At 57.9% G+C, this 20,996-nt stretch overlaps 2 protein-coding genes across 8 annotated transcripts; one reads left to right on the top strand and one right to left on the bottom strand.

Moving 5' to 3' along the window:
• Positions 1-805: 805 nt before the first annotated feature.
• Positions 806-7,947, bottom strand: ACKR5 (atypical chemokine receptor 5). Of its 4 annotated transcripts, none has more exons than XM_070052426.2 (5): positions 7,811-7,947; positions 6,043-6,158; positions 3,086-3,239; positions 2,780-2,827; positions 806-2,242 (listed from the first exon to the last, which is right to left on the bottom strand). In XM_070052426.2, the coding sequence occupies exon 5, from the start codon at positions 2,223-2,225 to the stop codon at positions 984-986; it is 1,242 nt and encodes a 413-aa protein (XP_069908527.1). In that variant the 5' UTR covers positions 2,226-2,242; positions 2,780-2,827; positions 3,086-3,239; positions 6,043-6,158; positions 7,811-7,947; the 3' UTR covers positions 806-983. The 4 variants fall into 4 exon arrangements, with proteins under 4 accessions (XP_069908527.1, XP_089164687.1, XP_051688952.1 ...); XM_089308561.1 differs by lacking the exon at positions 7,811-7,947 and adding an exon at positions 7,274-7,367 and having other exon boundaries at positions 3,086-3,538; XM_051832992.3 differs by lacking the exon at positions 7,811-7,947 and adding an exon at positions 7,274-7,346.
• Positions 7,644-20,120, top strand: LOC138843007 (retinol dehydrogenase 16). 4 transcript variants are annotated; one of them, XM_089308560.1, is made up of 6 exons: positions 7,757-8,084; positions 14,238-14,552; positions 17,456-17,714; positions 18,323-18,486; positions 19,427-19,698; positions 19,868-20,049. In XM_089308560.1, exons 1-5 carry the CDS (start codon positions 7,772-7,774, stop codon positions 19,642-19,644), a joined length of 1,269 nt encoding a protein of 422 aa, XP_089164686.1. In that variant the 5' UTR covers positions 7,757-7,771; the 3' UTR covers positions 19,645-19,698; positions 19,868-20,049. The 4 variants fall into 4 exon arrangements, with proteins under 4 accessions (XP_008272474.5, XP_089164686.1, XP_089164685.1 ...); XM_089308559.1 differs by lacking the exon at positions 7,757-8,084 and having other exon boundaries at positions 14,102-14,552; positions 19,177-19,698; positions 19,868-20,120; XM_070052431.2 differs by lacking the exon at positions 7,757-8,084 and having other exon boundaries at positions 14,102-14,552; positions 18,323-18,490; positions 19,868-20,120.
• The last annotated feature ends 876 nt before the right edge of the window (positions 20,121-20,996 follow it).

Raw genomic sequence — 20,996 nt, 5'->3', positions numbered from 1 at the left:
ACAGGGCTGCTTATCTACAGAACAAGTGTTTATGAGCAGAAGTAGCCGGACAGGAAAACAATGAAAAGAGATGGCCAGGGAGAACTGACTTAACACAGCGTCAGCACTCTGCCCTGTGACAGAACTCGGAAATTTCCACTCCCCCCATCCTGCGGCGGGGACAAAGGCTGAGGGATGGAGCACCTGCCAGGCCCTGCTGCTGCCGTCCCAGGATCTGCTCCCAGCACGGGTGCCCCGTGATCTGGAGGGAAAAGGAGAGATGAGGGTGGGGCGGGTGGTTCTGATAGCTCCGGGTCTTCCTGGAAGCCTCGGAGCATCCCGGATCCAAAGCTGGGAGTATGTCCCTCAGCTTCAAGGAACACTGACTCAGGGACAGCCCCTCTGCTTTGGAGGAGGGGGAGCAGGATGGACAAGGGGGAGGGGAGCCACGGCCAGGAAATAGAGCCCCTGTTTCCTGGCTGGCTGAGGGTGGAGAAACCATCCTGCTGACCCAGCTGCAGGGTGCCTGTGTCTGGCCCTGGCCTTGTCCCCATCCTCCCAGCCCCTGACTTATCACAGCCCTGAGGATGCACGGCCAGGGGCCGCCCTGCTGGGGCCTCCTGGTTCCCTGGCCTCTGGCCTCTTGTCCCCATGGTGAGCTGGAAGTGGAACAGGCAAACACACAAGGGACATGTTGTGAGGTTCCTACAGCGCCCCCTCTTTCTAGCCCCCTGGTGATTTGTGAAACGGGGGGTCCCCTTGCTTCTGCCAGCTCCCTTCCCAACTGCAGCTGGAAGCATGGGGTGATCAGACATCGGAGACAGAGCCGCCTCTACGCTTTATTTCACCTTTGTTTTTTTCCTGCATGGCCCCTTGGATACAAGGACCTGTTCTCTGTCCCCACCCCCCGCCACCTCTCCATTTTGAGGGCTACTCAACATGGCCCGCAGGCGCTCAGATGCTCACACCCCAGGAATCTCTCCCCTGGCCCTCCCGCCTTCCCTTCACTCACGAGGTGCCTGCGGCCCACCTCCGCTGGGCGTGGGAGGTTGGGGCACGGAGATGGGCGAGGTATTTGGAGGCAAAGAGGGCGCCTGGCAGTTGGGGCCCTGGTGTGGCCCGGGGCCTGCTGCAGAGGGCGGGCTGCCCTCCTTGAGGATGACGATGGAATGCTGCGTGGAGGAGGCGGAGGAGCCCCGGCCGCCTGCACGCGCCTGGTCCTTGGGGAGGTAATGGACCACGGCGCTCACCAGCCGGCCCCGGAAGCTGGGGCTGAGGAAGTTGTAAAGGATGGGGTTGGCGACGCAGTGCAGCATGGAGAAGCAGTCGATGATGTCATAGAAAAAGTAGAGCAGGTGGGCCAGGTAGCAGTGGAGGGAGATGTGGGTCCCGTACAGGGTGAGCAGCAGCAGGGCCAGGTGATAGGGCAGCCAGCAGATGGTGAAGACGGCTATGTAGGCACAGAGCAGCAGGCTGTGGCGCCGGCCCTCGGACTGCCCCGGCCACCGGAGCCTGCAGGCCGTGAGCACGTTGAAGACAGCGATGAGAGGGAAGGGCAACACGAAGCCCAGGATGGTGGTGGACAGGGACACCAGCAGGCCCCAGGAGTTGTATGTTTCGAAAGGCGCCATGAAGAGGCACATGGGCTCCAGGCCCTCCATCAGCTGAATGTGCACCACCTCAGGCAGCGGCGCGATGGCCGCGAGGACCCAGACGCCCGCACACACGGCCCGGCGCGCTCGGTGCTGGTGGCGCTGCCAGGAGGCCGAGGCTCGCGTGAGGGTGACGTAGCGGTCCACGCTGAGGCACACCAGGAAGAAGATGCTGCTGTACATGTTGGCCAGGTAGAAGTAGTGTGTGAAGCGGCACGCGAAGCTGCCCCACAGCCAGGTATAGTCCAGGGTGACCTCCAGCATCCACACGGGCAGCGACAGGATGATGCCCAGGTCCGCGACGGCCATGTTGAGGACGTACAGGTTGAGCAGCCCCACGCGGCCCGCACGTCGCCAGTTGACGCAGATCACCAGCAGGTTCTCCACCAGTCCCACCACAAAGATGGCCAGGTAGACCACAAACAGCACAGCACGCTTGGTGTTCTCGCTGAGGTTCAGGTGGCACTCGGAGAGCGTGGCGTTGAGGAAGTCAAGCATCTCCGTCCAGTTGTGGATCTCCGGGAAGTCGCTGGCTGGGGCGGTCGGCGTGACCACCTCCGAGGGGCGGGGCCCCGAGCTGGCTTCGGCTGTCATCAGGACCAGCACACACTCTGCTGGGGAGAAGGTTGTGGTGGGGAGGGAAAGGAGACCTCGAAAGCGGCCTTGGGGCTGGCACTGTGGCGTAAGGGGTAAAGCCGCCGCCTGCAGTGCTGGCATCCCATATGGGTGCTGCTTCAAGTCCCGGCTGCTCCACTTCCAACCCAGCTCTCTGCTGTGGCCTGGGAAAGCAGGAGATGGCCCAAGTGCTTGGGCCCCTGCACCCACGTGGGAGACCCAGAAGAAGCTCCTGGATCCTGGCTTTGAATCGGCGCAGCTCCAGCCGTTGCGGCCATTTGGGGAGTGAACCAGCAGGCAGAAGACCTCTCTCTCTCTCTCTCTCTCTCTCTCTCTCTCTGCCTCTCCTCTCTCTGTGTAACTCTGACTTTCAAATAAATAAATAAATCTTAAAAAAAAAAAAAGAAAGCAGCTGCGCATTCGAAAGGTTGAAAGCCACAGGGACTGGGGTGCTTCGGGGAAGATGCTGGGACTGAAGACAAGCAAGAGGGGCGGGGTTTAGATTCAAACTGAATAAATGACATGCAACTCACCTGCCGGCTTTGCCTCCAGAGCAGAGACGCGGTTATGAGGTTTCAGGGCTGGAAGAGACCAGGACTGTTTGCACCTGCTAGGCCCACCCGCCTGTAGCCCCGGGGGTCTTCTCCCCTGACGCCTCACTCTTTGGTCCTTGGCCCAGGTCATCAGCAGTGGCTCTTGCTCTGCCTTGGGCAGTGGGTGTGGGATGGACACACACACACACACACACACACATCTAACTCACCCCTGGGAAAATCCATGCACCCCTATGTGTCCAAGCCCCTGGTTGCCATTGTCCCTGGAGACAGAGCCACACTCACCTGAGCGTCTCTTGTGCGAACCCCCAGTGCGGTGCAGGAGCGCCTGTGTGGTCTGGGCAGCTGGGGAGCTGCGAGGAGGCTGCTGTGGGGCTGGCTTTCCTGCTGGCTGCGGGGGCCGCCCTCCGTCCGGGAAGCAGCTGTCACTGGCTGAGCTCTGTGGCAGATGGATGAGGTTTTCCTGCTGCTCCCCAGTCCCGCGAGAGGGGACGTCCCAGCAGAGGAGCCTCAGCACCCTGTCCCTCTAAGCCTCAGTTCTTCTCTCCTCTGCAAAAGGGGGCAACAGTCACGCCTGCTAACGGGGGTGAGCCATAGAGGCAAAGTGCATCGCACACGTGTGTCGCAGGGTAAATGCGCATTGTCCTCTCCGGCCTGGACTCCCACTCCAGTCCCCCAGAGCAGAGCTGCGTGTCTTGTGCAGGGCAGGGCTGGCGGGGGGTGGGGTGGGGGTTGCTTCTAAAAGAAATAGAAAAATCCAGTTGGGCTTTTGATGACTGGCCCCAGCCATTCTCTCCCGCCCCTCACAGGGCATCCAGCTCCCTGCCCTCATGAGAACCTGGGTGGAAAGGGAAGCCTACCGCATCTCCCCTCCCCTAACCCCCACCCCCAGGCTCCACACTTGCTGCGGGAAGGGTGTGGTACGGGCTGGGGCAGGAGATGGCTCGTGGGGGAGAGACGGGACCTGCCTCTCCCTCTGTCCCGTGTCCTGTGCTACTGTGGGCAGTGCTTCCTGCCCTGCAGAGCTCTCTCAGGCGGTCAGTCCCCTTGAGTGCCCCGTGGGGAGATGAGAGGGGTGTCTTCCTCGTCGCCGAGGCCCAGAGACGTTGCCTGTCTCACACACGCCACACTGCACGGCCACAGAGCCTCCTGGGCCTGAGCCCTTGGTTTTGTAGGCACAGGGTCAGGAGCATGTTGGCTGAGGGCGTGAAATCTGCATGCATCGGAGGTGAAAGTCCCCTAATGCGAAAGGAGCCAGTTTAAAAGCGCGAGATGCTGTGGCAGTGAGTACACGCGGGTTTATGTGCAGCCCCGCTCTGTCGAGCTCCCCAGCACGGCCATCACCCCTAGAGAAAGCCCTGTATCTGTTCCATAGTCACCCCGCCCTCCCCGGCCCCCAGCCCCAGCCCCTGTCATTCCGCCATCTGCTTCCATGGGCGGTCCCATTCCGGCCGTTTCATACACACGGACTCACGGGACAGGCCTTGGGCGCCTGCATTCCGCGCCGCAGTGCCTGGATCAGAGTCTGGTCTCCACTTCACTTCCAGTTTCAGTTTCCTGCCTGTGTGCACCCTGGGAGGCAGCAGTGTTGGCTCTAGTGGTGGGATCCCTGCCATCCACATAGGGGCCCGGGTGGACCCCCTGACTCCCGGCTTTGGCCTGGCCCAGCCCTAGTTGTCAGCATTTAGGGAGTGAACCCGTAGCTGGAAGATTCTCTCCCTCCCTCTCTCTCTCTTTCTCTGCCACTCTTCCTTTCAATAAATAAATAAGATAAAATAATAAATAAATAAGATAAAATAATAAATAAATAAGATAAAAAATTAAACGGACTCGTACTATGTGACTGTCTGTGGCTGTTAGTATAATGCTTCTGAGTTTATCCACACCGTATCTGTGTTTCATTCCCTCTCATGGTAAGTAATATTCCAGTACATGAGGTAGGGGACTTCAAACAGCTTCTGGGAAAATGGAATTAAAAGATAAATTTATTTTGCACAAATATGCAATTTTTTCCATAATAGGTATTTTGTATGAACTTAATGTTTTTTATTTGCATCAACGTGAAAGTCACACACACACACACACACACACAGATCTTCCATCTACTAGTTTATTCCCCAAATGCTCCCAACAGCTGGGGGCTGGACCAGAGCAAAGCCAGGAGCCAGAAACTCCGTCCAGGTCTCCCACATGAGTGGCAGGGGCCCAAGTACGTGAGCCATCACTGCTGCCTCCCAGAGTCCGCATTAGCAGAAAGCTGGAACGAGAAGCGGGACTGGGACTTGAACCCAGGCACTGCCAATGGGGTGAGGGCGTCCCCAGCCAAGTCTTCACAGTGGCACCCAACACTCGCTCCAGTGAAACCCTCACCTTAGCCATCAGACCACTCCCAGGTCAAGAAATCTGTCATCAACTGCAGCAAGGTAAAGACATGCTTGGTTTGATTTTTCAGACAATTCTTTCTGTCTCTAGGCTCTCAGTTTCTGGGCCTTTGATATCTTTTTCCAGTAAGGGGCCTTTTCTCTGCACGCCTTCGCACTGTGCTGACCGAGCCTCTGCTGGACTGAGCCCCCTCCGCGGAGGCCCCTGGCTCCGGGCTCTGTCCTCGCCACGTGGGTGACACCACGGGCATTTCTGTGCATTCTAGTGGCTCAGGTCACCGGGGTCTGGGAATCCTCCCTCCCACAGGGAGGCGTCACCTGCAGCCTTGGCCCCACCTGCTCCACTGCCCAGCGTGCGTTCACAGCAGAAGGAAGCGCCGGGCTTCCCCTGGCGGAGGCTCAGAGCGAAGCCGCTCCCACAGGAACAAATAAGTGACAGGTCTGCACTTTCCATGCAGCATGCAGGTTGTTTTTTTTTTTTTTTTTTTTTTTTTTTGCTGGGAGGCGGCAGCTGGAAAGAGAGGGCCTGGCAGGAAGGCACAGAGGGAGGGGCAGGAGGCAGGCTCCCTGCCAAACTGGGCAGGGGGGGTGGGAGGGTGAACAGCTCTGTTCTCAGCAGCAGCAGCAGGGAAACAATTCCTGGAAATTTACTCTTTCTCCTTCCCCACCCCCAGCTCTTTTTTTTTCTCCCCCCTCCAAAAACTAGACAAGACATTGTGGGCAACAGTTCGAAAGGAAGGAAGGCACCAGGGAGCAGATATTGAGAGGCACAGATAAAGGCAGGGGTTGGCAGCAAGGGGCTTGTGCCCCGGTCCTGGAGGGAGGGGTGAGGCCAGCTGTCCCCACAGTCCCCCAGCTTACCTGTGCAGCCGGGGCAGGTGGACTGCAGACAGACAAGGCTGAAGGGTTTGGGAACTATTGCACTGCTTCCGGAAGGTTCTGGAGTGAAGAAGCCAGGTCCAGCCATGGAGGTGACCCTGCCAAACCCAGAGAGGAGGAACTGAAGCTGAGCTGGGGAAACACGGCCTTGCAGGCCCCCTGGCCCTGTCTGGGACCTCTGGCCCGAGGCTCCCTGGCAATGACTCCCCCGGCCCTCTCCAAAGTCCTGCCTGTAAATACACTCTCTCCGAAGCCCGCTCTTCTGCGTCTCCCTTAGACTCTGAGCTGCGTGCTCCCCAGGGGCCCACATCCACACTCCTGGCCAAGTGTCCTGGCTTGCTAGGAGAAATCTTTGTGGCCTGTTCTTGCTGTCCCCGAGCCCACAGCAGCACTTCGAGGTCCCTCTGAAAAACACGGTGACCACGAGACCACAGTCTACAGCTTCCACACAGTGGTGTTCAGGAGGCTTGGGGACGCCTGTGTCAGGGGACCGGCAGCTGTGTGCCACTAGGCTCTGCCTAGGGCTGCAATGGCGGGCCTGGCACAGTGGAAAGAAAAGCAAGGTGACAGGGATGTCCAATGTCCCCGGGGCCTCAAAGTCCCATCAGACCTTCACAGCTCCTCCCTCCCCCCGCCCCAGGCCTCTCATCCTACAGAGGGGGCCTGCTGCAGCCAGGAGAGCTGAGTCTGCCCGGATGAGGGAGTGGCCCTCACTGCTTTCCGTTGCAACCGTGGCCCTTTCGGAAGAGCAGAGGGTCAGTGACTTCCCACTTCTGCCACCCCTGCAAGGAAGGGGCTGTGTGTGTCCTGTCCCTGGCCTAGCAGGGTGGCACACAGCCTGCAGGCTAGGAACAGGCTGTGTGGTTAACACCTAAACCAGGCCCTTAGCAGCCCATGGCTTTGCTCTTTCCCGCCTTCTTGGAGGCCCCATGTGGGGGCAATGAGGGACATCCTGATACTGAAGAGACTGACCACATGGGCATGGACTGACCAGTCCATGGGGCCTGGTCCAGGCCAGTGCTCAAACTGCAGCCACAGCTCTGCTCCAGCCGATGGTTGGGGCAGGAAACATCTCACCCTCCCTCCCAACTCCTCTGCACCTGCTTTCTGCACGACATTCCCTCCGCCCTCCCTGCAACCAGGGCACTCATCCCGGGAGGGGACCTCTTCCTGCCCTCTCTCCTCCCCCTTCCACTCCTGGAGAGACTCTGACTTGGTTCTCCGAGGGGCGAGTCTGGATGCTGAGCCGGAAGAGGACGTGCAGGCTCAGAGAGGGGATTCCGTCTACTGTGTCTTGCCCATGACTGCAGATCCCCAAGAAAACCCCGCCTGTAATCAGGACGCCCGTGGTTCAGGACTTTGGCCCAATAGAGGCAGTTGTGCACTTGCGCTTACGTAAGAGCACTTGACATTCTCTGTGTGCACACCTGCACCGGCACCTGTGTCAGCAGCAGACAGAGTGTTGCTGAGTACTCATGTTTTCCTTCTGGAAAGAACTTGATAGTTCCAAGGACACAGATTTAGCAATCCCAAAAACAGTCGAAGAGGAGTAAGGTAAGATACAGGAATTTCCAGGAAGATGGCCATCAGGGACGAGGTGAGGACTGCAGTCCAGGGAGCCTGCTGGCCAGGCTGCTGCCACAGCCCTCCTGCCTGGGAGACCAGGCACGGCTCTGAACACCTCTAGTTCATGTGTGACCCCCGCAAAGCCATGCGGCTGTGGCTGGTGGCCCTCGTGGGCCTGTACTACCTGGTGCGCTGGTACCGGGAAAGGCAGGTGGTGAGCCAGCTCCTGGACAAGTTCGTCTTCATCACGGGCTGTGACTCCGGCTTCGGGAGCCTGCTGGCCAGACAGCTGGACAGGAGGGGCTTGAGGGTGCTGGCTGCGTGTCTGACGGAGGAGAGGGCTGAGCAGCTGAGGCGCCAGACATCAGACAGGGTGGAGACGGTGACCCTGGACGTCACCAAGACCGAGAGCATCGCGGCCGCCGCCCAGTGGGTGCAGGAGCGCGTGGGGGACCGAGGTACCAGCCCCTCCCTGCTCCCGTCTGCTGGCTGCTTCTCTCCTCTCTAAGCTGGGACGAGAGTCCTGGGCTCAGATCTGTGGTGGGGGCCAGGCTCCCGCCTCAGCACTTGGTCTTGCTCCTCCTGGAGACCGTGGGCACCCACCGAGAGTTATGAGCTTCCTTCTCTGGAGGAGGCCCTGAGATGGCAGATGGGGCTTAGGAAGGTCAAAGACAAGGAGAGGCCGCTTCTCTGCCTTAAAAAGCACGCAATTGTGTACATTTTATTATGGGAGGGGACGAACCATGCTTTCTTTTATTGAAATATAGGTGGAACATGATCATTGCGGCCAATACCAAGAAGCATAAAGATAAAAACAAAATTCACCCTTCCATTGCCCTCCAGACATAGGTATGGCCAACAATTTGGCACCTGTAGGATTCTATTTAGCACATTTGTATGATATTTTTCCTTTAAAAAGATCAACTTTTAAAAAGATTTATGTATTCACTTAAAAGTCACAGTTAAAGAGAGAGATCTTTTTAAAAAAAAAAGATTTATTTATTTATTTGAAAGTCAGAGTTACACAGAGAGAGGAGAGGCAGAGAGAGAGAGAGAGAGGTCTTCCAAAGGCCGGAGCTGTGCTGATCCGAAGCCAGGAGCCAGGAACTTCTTCCAGGTCTCCCACGCAAATGCAGGGGCCCAAGCACTTGGGCCATCTTCTACTGCTTTCCCAGACCATAGCAGAGAGCTGGATCGGAAGAAGAGCAGCTGGGACTCGAACCAGCGCCCATATGGGATGTCGGCACTGCAGGTGGTGGCTTTACCTGCTGTGCCACTGCACCGGCCCCTTAGAGAAAGATATCTTTTAACCACTGGTTCATTACCCAGGTAGTTACAGTGGCCGGGGCTGGGCTAGGCTGAAGCCAGAAGCCAAGAACTTCATCCAGGTCTCCCACGGGGGTAGCAGAGGCCCAAATGCTTAGGCCATCTTCCATGGCTTTTCCCAGGCCATTAGCAAGGAGCTAGATTGGAAGTGGAGCAGTCAGCACTGGGACTGGTGCCAACGGGATGTTAGTATTGCAGGTGGTGGCTTTCCCTGCTATGCCACAATATCAGCTTCAAGATGAACATTTTTAGAACATGATGGGACTTTTTTTTTCAAATGTTATACTTAACGAGCTAGAATATTCTACCTTTTGATACAGCATTACTTACTTTAAACCACTTTCTGTGGTTGGGTGCTGAAACCATTTACTACATTTTCGTGTCATCCATGAAATCCTCTAAATTTCTATTTTCTGGGACCCTCTGTCCTTATATACTCATATTAATTGGGCTCTTAGAACATCGTGGTGTAGGAGGGCTCCTTCCCACGACGACAGGGGTCTTTCTGGACCAGTTCAGACTTGAGGTCACAGGACGAGGAACTCCGTTCGACCTTGGCATTGTCTATGTCTTCCTGCTAGCTTTTCCCAGAGCTGAGTGAGCTTGAAGGGGAGCAGTTGAGGGTGGCCTTCTGGTTGGGAGAGAGGAGGGGGGACACTTTCAGGGCCACAAGGCAGGGCCTGCATGCCGGGTTCCGGGGAGGGGCAGCCTGGCCTCCCTGAGACTCTGCCCCCCCGGGTTTTCCAAGCCGTGGTGCAGAAGGCTGCTCAGTATGAACGCAGGACGCTCCGGGCAGTCTGCAAGGTCAGAGGAAGGGCTGTTGTCCAAGGTCTCCCAAACAGAGGAGTTCAAGTCTTTCCTTCCCAGTGAAACTCTGCCTCGCTGCTCCACTCCCTCCTCTCCCTCCCCCCTCCCCTCCCCCCATCAGGTGGCTGAGGAGCACTGAGTGTTGGTCAGTTTTTCATTACTGTAATGAAACACCAGAAGCAGGCTACTTCGTCATGAAAGGGGGCTCAAGTTGGCACAAGCTTTACAAGGGCAAGGTCAAGGGGGATCTGGGGTTGGCTCCCTGCAGGCGGAGCCTTGAGGGGTCCAGGACACGCCTGAGCCTGAATCAGAGAGCACCGGGGCATGTTTTAGTCTGGTCTCTGCCCCTCTTACAGAGACCACGTTCACGAACGAGGGCTCCATGTGTTGAAACTGAAGACCTTTCCGGCGGCCCCAGCTCTCGGCACCAGGGTCAGTGTGCACCTCCCGGTAGGGATTCAGCTGCAACACAGAAGTCTCGGGGGACTCAGCCCTTCCCGAACCTCAGCAGGCACCTACTGTGCAAGGAGCTCCCCAGGGCTCACGGAAGACGCATCAAAAAGATAACACGCATTTTCCACACACACTCTTTAAAGATTTACTTGTTTATTTGAAAGGCAGAGTTACAGAAAAAGAGAGAGGCAGAGAGAATCTTCTATCTTCCGCATGGGTGCAGGGGCCCAAGCACTTGCTGCTTTCCCAGGTGCATTAGCAGGGAGCTAAGTAGAGGAAGTAGAGCAGCTGGGACTTGAACCGGTGCCCACATGGGATGCCGGAGTCACAGGCAGCAGCTTAACTTGCTATGTCACAATGCCAGGCCCTGGAAATGTTTAAAGCCCTCTCAAATATGCTGTTAAAAAAAAAAGTCTGAAAATGTTTCCAGCATTGTGGCTTTGCAGGTTAAGCCAAGGCCTGAGCATTGCCATCCCATATCGGCATCCATTGAAGTCCCGACTGCTACACTTTTTTTTTTTTTTGGACAGACAGAGTTAGACAGTGAGAGAGAGAGACAGAGAGAAAGGTCTTCCTTTTTCCGTAGGTTCACCCCCAAAATGGCCACAATGGCCAGAGTTGCGCTGATCTGAAGCTAGGAGCCAGGTGCTTCCTCCTGGTCCCCCATGTGGGTGCAGGGCCCAAGCACTTGGGCCATCCTCCACTGCACTCCCGGGGCCACAGCAGAGAGCTGGACTGGAAGAGGAGCAACCGGGACAGAATCCGGCGCCCCAACCAGGACTAGAATCTGGGGTGCCGGGGCCACAGGCGGAGGATTAGCCTAGTGAGCCGCGGCGCCGGCCAACGACCCCTACACTTCTAATCCAGCTCCCTGCAAATGCACCTGGGAAAGCAGTGGAGGATGGCCCAAGTCCTTGGGTCCCTGCACACGTGAGGGAGACCCAGAAAAGCTCCTAGCTCCTGGCTTCAGCCTGGCACAGCCATGGCCATTGCGGCTATTTGGGGAGTGAACCAGCAGGTGGAAGATCTCTGTCTCTGTCTCTCTGAGTCTCCCTCAGAAAATCTGAATCTGTAGCGGGGATGATGACGGTGCCCAAGAGGGCAACGTGAGTGTGTGAACACGCAGACGTCAGTCCCATGTCTCCAGACAGTGTGGGCAGCAGGTCCTGTAGTGCAGGGTGTCGTGCGGGGTGGCCGCCTGCTGTGCACTGCACACGCACTGAGCTGGGTCGTGAAGAGCAGAGGGAGGAAGGCTGCCGGCTGCCGCCCAGCAGCTTACAAGATCCTCAGCCCCCCAAGCCCAACAGACCCCGTGTGCTTCTCTGAGCTACCCCTCGCCCCCGTGCCACACCCGTCCCAGTGCTGTCAGGCTAGTGGACGTGGACTTGAACCACAGCTGTGTCCGCACTGCACACACACAACCTAGAGCTGCCCTCTCCTTTCCCAGGGCTCTGGGGCCTGGTGAATAATGCTGGCATCTCCATGCCCACGACCCCCAACGAGTGGCTGACCAAACAGGACTTTGTGGACGTGCTCAACGTGAACCTGCTGGGGATGATCGAGGTGACCCTGAGCCTGCTGCCTGCAGTGAGGAAGGCCAGGGGCCGCGTGGTCAACGTCTCCAGTGTCATGGGCCGCCTGTCACTGAGTGGTGGCGGCTACTGCATCTCCAAGCACGGCGTAGAGGCCTTCTCAACTCCCTCAGTTATTGGGATGAGCTGGGGCCCCTCCCTGGGTCCTATTCCTGTTCTTCTGTGGAAACCACTTTCTGAGCTTCCATAAATCACAGAGGTAGAAGCCCCCTCTTGAGGGCAAGGCCGGCTCTGGCATGTGATCCAACAGTTAAGTCTCCTGACTTCTGTTTCTCTGTGCACATGCAGGACACCTGGGGGCAAGCCCAGGAACAAAACTCAGGAAGTGAAAAGCACAGCCGTGGGCGGGCATTCACGGTGTGCCTGTGGGTGCTGTTGCACTGCTGTCCAGAGTGGCAGGGGACTGTGAGGGTCCTGACCCGGCCTGCGCTGCCAGGCTCCCTAGGGGAGGACACGCACCAAATAGGACCTCCGACTTGAGCCACGGACAGCAACCCAGAGAACAACTTGGCGAGAACGGCTTGAGGTAGAAGTCAGTGTGGCTGGGTCAGGTCCCCATCTCGCCCTCAGGGCAGCGCCCCCTCCTGAGCCCAGCCTTCCCCTCAACAAGGGTCCGTCAGTCTGGGAACCTGAGCAGGGGCAGGGGGGTCCCATCAGGGGCCTGGGGCTGTCACCGCAGTGCATCTCCTCCTTCCCTTCCCTTCCTGAGGGGCAAGGGTCGCTGAGCGCCCACCGCAAACCTCTTTCATCCGGGCCTTAGACAGATGCAGCGGGCAGGCAGGGGTCTCTTGTCTCTGGGACCCACTGCACACTTGGTGGGGGCTGCGGACTACAGGGCGGGACCCAGGGCCCCCTCCCCCTGCGAAGCCCAGCCAAGATGGAGAAGGGGGCACAGCAGGGGCCCTCACTGCCAGGCTGAGCCACACCCCGAGGGCCACCACCCAACGCCCCAAGCCGCCAATAGGGGGCACGCGTGGCCGGAGCGCGCAGAGTCTCAGTCTGGGCCCTGGGTCCTGGATCTGTCTGGGCTGTGGCTCCCCAGGAGGCCGAGGTGCAGGGGTAAGGGTGAGGACAGCCTGGGCAGGAGGCTGGCGGAGGGCGAGTGTATGCCAGCGGGAGACGCCCTCAGAGACGTTTGGCGCCTGCCTCGCTCCTCAGCCTCTCTGACAGCCATGATTAGGATTCCAGGGTCCCGGGCTGGGGAGCAGTCCTGCCCCCTCCACCCTTCGTGGCCTCCCCCAGGGCTTCCCTGGCAGTGGCTCTAAGAGCAGTGCAGCCCCCGCCCGAGGGATGACTCTTCCAGGGCTGCAGAGCGCCCCCTGCTGGCACGAGGAGCCCTCAGGCCGGGCTGGGCTCTGCACCCCTGTTCTCCTCCCTTGGGCAGGCTGCCCGGGAGCCTCTGGTTGGGCCAGAACCTCCGTCCCTGCAGCCCAGCTCCTGGCCTCTGTCAGGAGCCCAGGGCCCGGAAAGCAGCACTGGGCGGCGGCGGAGGCAGCACAGCCCTGGCTGCTTCAGGCCCAGGCCCCGGAACAGTTCCCTGCCCTCTTCTCTCCTCCTCCTGCTGGGAAGGGCTGGTCTCAACCTCACCCAAGAGCCCTCCGTGCACACCTGTAGGGGTCGCGCTCCGGCCCTTGTGGGTCTCTGAAGGAAGCTCCTTGCCGTGTCCCAGCCCCATGATACTGACAAAGCTCAGCGCCTGCCATGTCCTGTCCAGGCCATCCCTGTGGTCATCATTTGTCGGGGTCTTTCTGTTCACACCCTGGAGCTCACAGGGGTCCCAACTCTGAGTGTTACACGGCAGGACAGGCCCTACGGAGAAAGGGGGCAGAGGGCAGTGGCAGCAGTGCCCGGGGGGCCACACCTGCTTGTGCACACAGCCCCTCCTCCCTCCTTGCAACTCTGGGGCTTGCATGCCAATGTGTGCACCTGCAGGTGCACCTTTGTGGGTACCTGTGTGTGTGCACAGGAATACTGAGGGGAATCAGTGAGAAGAGGACAGGCGGGACATGGGTTATAATAGACACACATGCTTACACCTGCATATACCTAATCATGTGCACACACACATGTACACACGTACTATATAAGTGTACACATGAATGTGCACACACATATACACACATACATATGCACAAATGTACTAAACAAGTGCATGGGATATCTAATTAAATATTGGTTTATTCAAGTTCAATAAACACTCTGAAGTCCATACATAGGAGTTTGAGCCCTTGCAAAAGAAGTCCAAAGAACAGAGGGGTGGAGTTAGAATAAATAAGAGTTCTAGAAAGACAGTGGTTAGCTGGGAAGGAAGAACCTTGCCAGAGCACCAGGGAGCAGGCTGTCTACCACAGTCTTCTGGCTGCTCCCTCCTCTGCTGGAGCAGGTGCCACACTCAGGTTTCCCCGCAGCCTGTCTGTGCGTGACCCCACAAAGCCATGTGGCTGTGTCTGGCGGCCCTCGTGGGCCTGTACTACCTGGTGCGCTGGTACCGGGAGAGGCAGGTGGTGAGCCAGCTCCTGGACAAGTTCGTCTTCATCACGGGCTGTGACTCGGGCTTCGGGAACCTGCTGGCCAGACAGCTGGACAGGAGGGGCTTGAGGGTGCTGGCTGCGTGTCTGACGGAGGAGGGGGCCGAGCAGCTGAGGCGCCAGACATCGGACAGGGTGGAGACGGTGACCCTGGACGTCACCAAGACCGAGAGCATCGCGGCCGCCGCCCAGTGGGTGCAGGAGCGCGTGGGGGACCGAGGTACCAGCCCCTCCCTGCCCCTGTCTGCTGGCTGCTTCTCCCTCCTCCCCAGCAGGAGTCCCAAGGCGTCTTTCAGGGCTTGAGGTCAGTCTGACTCTGGCCCTCACCGGTCAGGCCAGGCTGGGCCTCTTCTTCCTGCTGGGGGCCCTGTGGCCAGGGTGCGAGGCCGCCCTGCTGAGAATCTGCCCCCAGAACCCTCCTGTCTCGGGGCCTCCTTTCCAAGCAGAAGTTCTCATTGCTGGACGCTGACGCCTGGGCTGGAGCCGGGCACCTGAGGGAGGGGAGGGGAGCAGAGCCCTGGTCTCGGGTTTGCCCTGGAGGCTGGGGCCGCGCTGGAGCAGCCTCAGGCCCTCAGTACCTGCCCTGCTCCTCCTGGTGACCATTGGCGTCCACCGAGAGAGAGGGACTCCTCCCATTTTCAGATGGGTCCGAAGGTTAAGGTCAGGTTTAGAGTAGCCGAGCTGGTGATGGGTCCCCGTTTCCCTCTTTTTACCTGTCTTTTAGGAAAGGAAAAGAACATTCCTTACACTTTTCCAAATGGAAACCATAATCTTTGTGGAAAATACTGAAAAACATAAAAATAGAAACCTGATCATCCCTAATCTGCACTGCTGAGAGAGGTAGTTTAATATTTGATGTCTACAGAATTCTATTTTTTGTCTAGTTTATGTCATATTCTTTTTTCTTAATATAAGTAGTATTACAATAAAAGGGAAATATCTTCAAAATGCCACGTATAGTTAATTAGAATATTCTGTCCTTAAAGCCTGCTATGCTATGTCGAGGTATCTAATTCCAAGTTTTAACTGTCTTGGTAAACTTCTGTACATTTGCCTCTCTGTGTGCCTGTGTGTGATTGGGATATTGGGAATAAATCTCTCTGGGTAGGAATTTGCATGGCCATGGGGCGGGGCTTGGTTCGAGCAGGGGAGGAGCCTGTCCACTGGCCACATCCCCTCATCCGGCCTGCAGTCCGTGGAGCCGTGTCTGCAGGCCGGGAAACTCTGCAGTTCTGGAGCTTGTGTGTGGGTGTTCCAGGGAAGTTTCCTGGCAGATCCGTGAACTGGGGACCGGAAGAGCTGGGGAGACGGTGGCCCTCCCAGTTCACCGAAGAGGGCCCATGTTTTCTCGAGCAGAGGACGGCCTGCCAGGGGTGGGAGAAGTCGGCCTTGCCTGCTCCCCCAAGCCCGCCTGGTGGGTGCTTTCCACTCTTCACAAAAAGGCTTTTTTTTTTTTTTTTTTAATTTATTTGAAAGGCAGAGTGACAGTGAGAAAGGGAGAGAGAGAGAGAGCAAGAGATCTTCCACATGATGGTTCGCTACCTAAATTGCCCTCGTGGACGGGGCTCCATCAGGCAATTGCCACAAGCAAGGATCACCACACAGTTTACACTTGGGGGTCAGGGACCCAAGTGCTCTGGCAATTGTCCACTGCTCTCCCAGGCGCATTAGCCCAGAGCTGTGATGCAAGATAGCTGGGACTGGAACCAACACTCTGATAGGGGATGCTGGTATCCCAAGCAGCGGCTTATCCAGCGTTGTTCAATTCTGGCCCCACCCACTGGGCTGCCAAGCACTTCCTGCAGGAATGTTGTTCAATATTGATAAAGTGGGGGCCAGCACTGTGGCACAGTATGTTAATCCTCTGCTTGTGGCAACAGCATCCCATATGGGTGCCGGTTCAAGTCCCGGCTGCTCCACTTCTGATCCAGCTCTCTGCTATGGCCTGTGAAGGCAGTAGATGATGGTTCAAGTCTTTGGGCCCCTGCACCCACATGGGAGACTCAGAGGCAGCTCCTGGCTCCTGGCTTCGGATCCACGCAGCTCCAGCTGTTGCGGCCATTTCGGGAGTGAACCAGGGGATGGAAGACTTCTCTATCTCTCCTTCTCACTGTCTGTAACTCTACCTCTCAAATAAATAAACAGATATATATATATAAATATATATATATATAACAGGCAGAGTGGACAGTGAGAGAGAGAGACAAAGAGAAAGTTCTTCCTTTGCCATTGGTTCACCCTCCAATGGCCGCTGCGGCCGGCGCACTGCGCTGATCCGAAGGCAGGAGCCAGGAGCTTCTCCTGGGGTGCAGGGCCCAAGCACTGGGGCCATCCTCCACTGCACTCCCGGGCCATAGCACAGAGCTAGCCTGGAAGAGGGGCAACCGGGACAGAATCCGGTGCCCTGATGGGACTAGAACCCGGTGTGCCGGCACCACTAGGCAGAGGATTAGCCTAGTGAGCCGCGGCGCCGGCAATAAATATTTTTAAAACATTTATACAGTGGGTTTCAAGGCAGTCCACTGACGTCAAACACGTGACCCCTCTCCACATTCCACATTCCAAATTCACTTTCTCAACAAACCTTGTCTCAGCCTGCTTTGTTTTTTCTTCTTTCTGTTTTTTTTTTTTTTTTTTTTAATCTTCCTCTATTCCCTCTCTTCCCCGTTTGCTTCTCTCTATGGTCTGTCTTTTCCCGTGATAAACGATCAGCACTCACTACAAGTTGTTCAGAAAGTCTGAAAATGCAGCGGGGATGCCGACGGTGCCCAAGAGGGCAACGTGAGCGCATGAACACGCAGACGTCAGTCCCACGTCTCCAGACAGTGTGGGCAGCAGGTCCTGTAGTGCAGGGTGTCGTGCGGGGTGGCCGCCTGCTGTGCGCTGCGCACGCGCTGAGCTGGGTCACGAAGAGCAGAGGGAGGAAGGCTGCCGGCTGCCGCCCAGCAGCTTACAGGCTCCTCAGCCCCCCCAAGCCCAATAAACCCCGTGTGCTTCTCTGAGCTACCCCTCGCCCTCGTGCCACACCCGTCCCAGTGCTGTCAGGCTAGTGGACGTGGACTTGAACCACAGCTGTGTCCGCACTGCACACACACAGCCCAGAGCTGCCCTCTCCTTTCCCAGGGCTCTGGGGCCTGGTGAATAATGCTGGCATCTCCATGCCCACGACCCCCAACGAGTGGCTGACCAAACAGGACTTTGTGGACGTGCTCAACGTGAACCTGCTGGGGATGATCGAGGTGACCCTGAGCCTGCTGCCTGCAGTGAGGAAGGCCAGGGGCCGCGTGGTCAATGTCGCCAGCTTTGTGGGCCGCCTTTCGCTGTTTGGTGGCGGCTACTGCATCTCCAAGTACGGCGTAGAGGCCTTCTCGGACTCCCTCAGGTATGGGGGTGCTCTTGGAGGGGAAGACTAGGCAGGGCCTGGCAGGTGGATAGGTGGGCACAAGGAGCCTGTGGGGATCTAGGACTCTGGGTGGGGCTGTGCATCCTGCTGTTGGCATGGAGCCCCATGGGAGAGATTGAATCAGGGAGCCACTCAGTCCAGTCTGGGTCGAGAGAGTGCCCTGGCAGGAGGGCAGGGCATGGCCCTGAGTGTGGGAGGCAAGGCCAGAGGCAGACGGACACTCCCCAGAAGACGGTGGCCATGGCTGAGCTGGGACCAGGCTGGGAGAAGTTGTGTGGGGGTGGAGGAGCGGGGGGGGGGGGAGGGGCCTATGGGCGGGACCTGGGGCTGCATGGGCTGCGAGGGGACCAGGAGGGCACAGCATGGGAGTGATTGGCGGCAGAATACATCTGACTTACAGCCAATGAGCGCCTGGGTGTCCAATGCGTGGGCCCCGGGCAGAAGCAGCGCTGTGATCCCAGTGCCGTTCCCCAGCTGTGCCCTGGCCTCTGCACCCCAGTGCTCTGTGGGGTTTATTGTGTGTGGGGATGTGTGTGTGTGGATTCCATGAGCGCTGTGTCTGTGCCCTCCGCCGCTCTGCCTTGCAGGAGGGAGCTCTCCCCCTTCGGGGTGAAGGTGGCCATCATTGAGCCCGGTGTCTTCAAGACCAACATGGCAGACCCGAAGAGATTCATGCAGTCCTTACGGGCGGCCTGGGAGCGCGCTGGCCCGGAGGTCAGGGCCATCTATGGCGAGGACTTTCTGGCAGCCTGTGAGTGAGTGTGCACACGGTAGAGGGACAATGTCCTGTGGGAATCCTGAGCCCAGCGCTTGTGCCTCCAGTCCTGACAGGGGGGTCCATCCTGCAGGCTCCGCCTCCACCACCCCCCCAGGGCGGGCCGTTCAGCCCCATTTCCACGGTCATGTGTGGTCAGCAGTCACCTGAAGCCATGTGCAGGCTTAGTAGAACATACACCCCCGAGCACCAGAACCCGGGTAACTGCGGGCGGAAGTGAGGCAGGAAGGGAAGCCGCCGCAGACTCACGGCCAGCTGGCGCTACAGAGAGCTGAGACCCTGTGCCTGCATTTCTGCGTGGCCGAGACCTTGCGTTTAGGTGCCCGGCTTTGCCAGGTGGAGGGGAGTGGGGGCTGAGTGGGGCCATTTTCCTGTGGAGTCAGGGCTGGGGCTTCTCCAGGGGAGCCGGGTGCATGGGATTGGGTGCTTCGGAGGAGGAGGGTGAGAAGTGGAGAGCCCTTTCTTTCTTTCTTTTTTCTTTTCTTTTTTTTTTTTTTTTTTGGACAGGCAGAGTTAGACAGTGAGAGAGAGAGAGACAGAGAGAAAGGTCTTCCTTTTTCCGTTGGTTCACCCCAAAGTGGCCGCTACAGCCGCTTGTTGTGGCCGGCGCTGCACCGCTCCAAAGCCAAAGCCAAAGCCAGTGCTTCCTCCTGGTCTCCCATGCAGGTGCGTGGCCCAAGGACCTGGGCCATCCTCCACTGCACTCCTGGGCCACAGCAGAGACTGCACTGGAAGAGGGGAAACCGGGACAGAATCTGGCGCCCCAATTGGACTGGAAACCGGGGTGCCGGGGCCGCAGGTGGAGGATTAGGCTAGTGAGCCGCGGCGCCGGCCAAGATCCCTTTCTTTCTGTGTTGACTACAAGCAGGAGCCAGCAAGGCAGCAGCACACATGAGATCTTTCTTATTCTGTGCAGACATGAAGTTGGGTCAGTTGTTCAAGTCTCCGTTCAGGCAGGACCTCCCCTTGGTGACGGACTGCATGGAGCACGCGCTGACCGCCTGCCACCCCCGCACCCGCTACTCGCCAGGCTGGGACGCCAAGCTCTTCTTCCTCCCCATGAGCTACATGCCCACCTTCCTGGTGGACGCCATCATTCACTGGTTTTCCCCGAGGCCAGCCCAGGCCCTGTGAAGCCTCGCCCAGGGCACCAGGTGGTGCAGAGCTGGGCTCTGAGAGAGGAGAAAGGTGGGTAGGGGCGCTCTCCTGTCTCCTTCTGCCCCTCCCCAGGGATCTTCTTGTGCTAGGTTGCCTTGGGCGGCCACTCGGGGCTCCCAGCTTCCTGGCTCCCAGGGCACATCTGAACAGCCGTGGGCGTAGCAGGTGCAAGGAGCCCACACCTGCTCTGTCTCCTCAGGGTGGGCGTCGGCCTGTGCACTCTGCACCTCTTGAGAAGACACCTGTGCACTGGTGGGGATGGGCAGAAGCAAACCCCACCCCTGCCCAGCAGCCTGGGACCGACTCAGCTGGTGCTGGCAGGTGGGACACACCTCATAGGTTCTCAGTGTATGACACACAAACCAATTTAGCATTTGTCATAAAACCATGGTTTTCTTGTGGTTGTTTTAAGGAAAAAAATTTCAAAGATGTGGGGAGCAACTGAGACTAGACTAAGTTACTGGAATTAAGACTTATTCTATGCATCTGCTCTCCCACAATATGGCGCTGGGGAGGAGTAAAACTTCTACGCAGCTGCCTCTCGCCAATTTGACTGATGAACTGCAGGAGCTGATCCTGCTCCTGATTGGAGGAGAGCAGCGTGCTCGGCGTGTGGGTAGCAGAATTGGGATTGGTGGAAGAGGACTATAAAGGAGGAAAGAGACAACATGCACCGGGAACATCTGAAGGAATACCTGAGCAGCCCCTGAGAGAGCCGGCCTGCGGTGTGCCGCTCCTCCGTGGAAGCGGGGAAAGTGGCAGGGGCTACCGCCCCTCCACGGAGGTGGAGGGGACGGCAGCCAACCCGGGAAAGACCAGCAGCAAACCTGGGAAGGGCCGAGCAGACAAAAGATGCGCAGGGTCCTGTGTCGTTCCTCCGCGAATGGGGGAGCGATTACCGCATTCTCCTTCCAAAACCTCCCACCCCCTGGTGATTCAACCTTGGCCTTGTTAAGGTGGGCATGGACTTTTGGAGGAAGGGTCAGTAGAGGAGGGGTCGATCCCCGGGGATTTGAAGCGGGACATTGGGTGTTCCTGGGCCTCTCTCGGGCCTGCTGACACACAGGGGAGAAGCAATTGCTTCCCGCTAGGATTAATACCCTGCCCTGATACCAGGATGAGACAGGGCAGCAAGCAAAGAGATGCCCACAGGGGGAGACATGGACCCAAGCCCATTCCCTTGGGAACTCAGGCCCTCACCGCTCCTTTGGCAGCCGTCCCCTCCCCTCCTTTAGATTCCTTGCACCTGCACCTCTGCCACCCGTGGGCACCACAGGCTGGCGCCCCTCCCACACCTATAGCTGCCTGCACTACTGTGCTCATGGGGG

Source organism: Oryctolagus cuniculus, chromosome 11, assembly GCF_051225735.1.
Source record: "Oryctolagus cuniculus isolate XC-2025 breed Fujian yellow rabbit chromosome 11, ASM5122573v1, whole genome shotgun sequence".
NCBI lineage: Eukaryota > Metazoa > Chordata > Mammalia > Lagomorpha > Leporidae > Oryctolagus > Oryctolagus cuniculus.
This window is presented reverse-complemented; position numbering and strand designations above follow the sequence as displayed.

Coding starts and splice junctions, on each gene's coding strand:
- ACKR5 (XM_070052426.2), bottom strand. CDS start 2,225: ATGACAGCCGAAGCCAGCTCGGGGCCCCGCCCCTCGGAGGTGGTCACG.
- LOC138843007 (XM_089308559.1), top strand. CDS start 14,240: ATGTGGCTGTGTCTGGCGGCCCTCGTGGGCCTGTACTACCTGGTGCGC. Junction 17,715..18,322: donor GCCTTCTCGGACTCCCTCAG/GTATGGGGGTGC, acceptor TCTGCCTTGCAG/GAGGGAGCTCTCCCCCTTCG. Junction 18,487..19,176: donor CGAGGACTTTCTGGCAGCCT/GTGAGTGAGTGT, acceptor TCTCCCATGCAG/GTGCGTGGCCCAAGGACCTG.